This window comes from Euprymna scolopes, chromosome 40 (assembly GCF_053919585.1).
Source record: "Euprymna scolopes isolate OS-2025 chromosome 40, ASM5391958v1, whole genome shotgun sequence".
NCBI lineage: Eukaryota > Metazoa > Mollusca > Cephalopoda > Sepiida > Sepiolidae > Euprymna > Euprymna scolopes.
This window is the reverse complement of record NC_136521.1, coordinates 10,667,004-10,670,081: the sequence shown is the minus strand read 5'-3', so window position 1 is coordinate 10,670,081 and position 3,078 is coordinate 10,667,004. Positions and strand designations below refer to the sequence as shown.

The 3,078-nt window shown below is 34.7% G+C and overlaps 1 protein-coding gene across 2 annotated transcripts in view; it reads right to left on the bottom strand.

Annotated features, from left to right (window-relative positions):
• Positions 1-770: 770 nt before the first annotated feature.
• LOC145265362 (plexin-A4-like) overlaps positions 771-3,078 on the bottom strand; it is a 281,103-nt gene continuing 278,795 nt past the window's right edge. For both annotated transcript variants that reach the window (XM_080121145.1, XM_080121146.1), the window contains exons 28-29: positions 2,617-2,753; positions 771-1,090 (exon numbers count right to left, since the gene is read on the bottom strand). In XM_080121145.1, coding sequence (XP_079977271.1) covers positions 910-1,090; positions 2,617-2,753 — 318 coding nt within the window. In that variant the 3' untranslated portion in view covers positions 771-909. The remainder of the gene's footprint in view (positions 1,091-2,616; positions 2,754-3,078) is intronic.

Here is a 3,078-nt window from a genome sequence, read left to right as displayed (position 1 = left end):
AGCATTCAACCTAATTAAAAAAAAAAAATACAGACAATTTTTTATGCTGTACATACATGTCATGGAACAAAGATATCACATTCTAAAAATCACGTAAAAATTATCAAGTAGTGTTTTTTTTTAACCAAGAAAATCAAATTTTATGAGTAAGCAAAATGAGACTGTCTCGCATTGCCGTCTTAAAAAAAAAAACAAGAGTAGAAAACTAAAAAAAAAACAGAGTAGAAAAATTCAAACTTGTAAGATCAGCTTTGAAATGCTAATGATTTCACATTAATCGCTTAAAATCATTAGGAAATTCTCTTTATATATCAGAAAAAACATACTTGGTCAATTTACAATTTTTGAATATGAGATTTAAAAAAAAAAAAACAAAAAAAAAACTATTTGATCAATTTACGTGATTTTTGGAATATGAAATTTTCACCCATCCTCACCTCCTCAAAAAAGATATTTGCTCAATTTACGTGATTTTTGGAATATGAGGTTTTCGTTTGGAGACAGATACATACAAAGATTTTTCTGTATTTAAAAAATTAAAAAAAAAAAAAAATTAAGTTGAACTGTGGACTTGCACCAAAAATGATTATATATATATATATATATATATATATATATATATATATATATATATATATATATATATATATATATATATATGATACAATGAAGCAGGCCCCTAAATTTTCAATGGTAAACAGACGGTGCACTCTTTGAATTTTACATGTAAAAAAAGTTTGTCCTTTTTTTTGTTGCTGAGATTAATTGCAACGAAAATATTATTTTTATACATTTATTTTCAGTTCCGCTCGTGAAGATATCCCAGAACGAAGTAGCGAACACAAAGCAATATTTCTGCTGCTCCCTTGTGGATGTAGATTATATTTTCGAGTTCATGCCTTTTTTTTTTTACTCTATGACTTCCAGATATTCGGTGGATCCAGTGAATTCAATATTGGTGTTAAGAGGCTGGCCTTCCCCCCCAGCACCAAGATCGTTTTCGGATACTTTCTCGAGGGTCGCCAGGATTTCCGTGAATGCAGGTCGGTCCTCCGGTTCGAGTTGCCAACATTTCAGCATCAGTTGGTAGCTGTTGTGGGCGCGAGACAAGGTATGTTGTGGGCAAGGTATGAAAAGAAAAAAAAAAAAATTGTACAAGTTTATTATTAAAATGACATTAAGTAATTGAAATTTTGTTTTTATGTTTTTTTTTTTAAATATTTATAAACATTTATAAAATTTTAAAACATGCAACGTCAATCTAAGTTTTACAACTCTTTATGACCTGAATGCAGAGGGTCAAACAATAAAATTATTGCCCTAAAGAAAACAGCATTACAGCTTTATTTGAAAACTTTTATTGAAAAAAATCAATTCAGTTAACTTGATTATATAGTAGAGCTGACATCTATTCAATGTAGCCGTCTTCAGCCTCAATCACCACCTTGATACGGGTTCAGAACTGGGAGCACGCCTTTTCCGCAAGCACTGGCGGGAGCTTGGTGAATACTGGTGGCGGTCAGGCTGGTTTTGATGGTGTGGGAAGTCATGTTGGTGGTGTTCTTGAAGTATGACCAAACAAACAAGCTTCTTTCTTAGAACTGCACGCCTGTGGAACTCTGTTCCGTCTGCCTGCTTCCCACCTGACTACAACTTGGATGTCTTCAAATCCAACGGTAACAAATTCCTAATGAACCGCCCCCTTAAGTAAATACTTCGTCAAATCTCCACACTAACGTACTGTACTTGCAATAACCCTTATCCCTGAGTGGCTTCCGGGCCTTGATAAGGAAAGGAGGGGGGGCAGTGAAAGAAAGGTACAAAGTCGTAACATTCCTTCTGAAGCCAAGCTTGCGTCTCTTTGGACTTGTGGACTGGCACTGGGTACTGCTGTCGCACTCAGAGTCTGCCAGCGGCCACTTGATTGCACCAGGAGATCACCACGCACATCCAGGTACACTTTGGTGTTTGACTTTTCAAGCTGACTTTGAAAATGTGAGGATGCATGATGTGGCCCTCACTTGAAACCACACCAAAGACCATAACCATGGGTTGTCTGCTGCGTTGAGCTGAGCCCTCATGCATCGAATCGTCCGGATTTGTATTTTGAGGGTGCTGGCAATGGCCCTGTTGTCATAACTCAGATTGTTAGAGAGCATGAGTTGTACAGTGGCGCATCTCCGATCTCGCTTGTTGAACATTGTGTCACTTTCAGACATAATAGAAGGTTCCAACCGCTCGTGGGATTTGTAGACAACTGGCCAACTAGTAGATGGTCTGCAACAAAAGTAGAAAACCGGCATTTCATCAAATGGAAATGGAATCATGTCGTCTTTTCTAGGGCGACAATATTATCGTTTCACCCTGTATTGTTGTATACATCCCGTTTTTTTTGACAAGATAAATTTGAAGAAGATTAAAGGTTACATCGGCCGAAACGTTGTAAGCAGAACGTAAAAGATGAGAATAGTAATCCAAAAAGAATACAAATTACCAATCCTCATCTCAAAAATTTTCCGAAACATCTACATGAATTTGGTTTATGAAGCGATTAAAAGTTTACGAAAGAAATTTGCTTTGTGAAGTGCAAAAAACAGCTCTTAAAGAAATACTCACATGAATTCCGGGCAATATTTGGGCTTCTGCATGCGTCTCCCACTTTGCAAATAACTATGTACGTCCCAAGGCACAACGTCGGGGTAAGGAGTTACTCCCCGGGTCATTAGTTCCCACAGAAGCACACCATAGGACCACTATTTTTGAGGATAGAGAGAAAAGTGTTTTTTAAATTTTTTTATAATTTATATAACATTACATTACAACATTTATATTATATTTTATAGAGGGAATTAGATCTGGAGTCTAAAGAGCAGAGTTTATTTTAATGTATTAATAAATGTATTAATACTTTTAAAAGAACATTGCCCATTGTACTGTAGATATATAATAAGCTCAATATGTATCCTAGAGCTATATTAATATTTCTATTGTAATATATATATATATATATATATATATATATATATATATATATATATATATATATATATATATATATATACTTGTACTTTTTTGTAG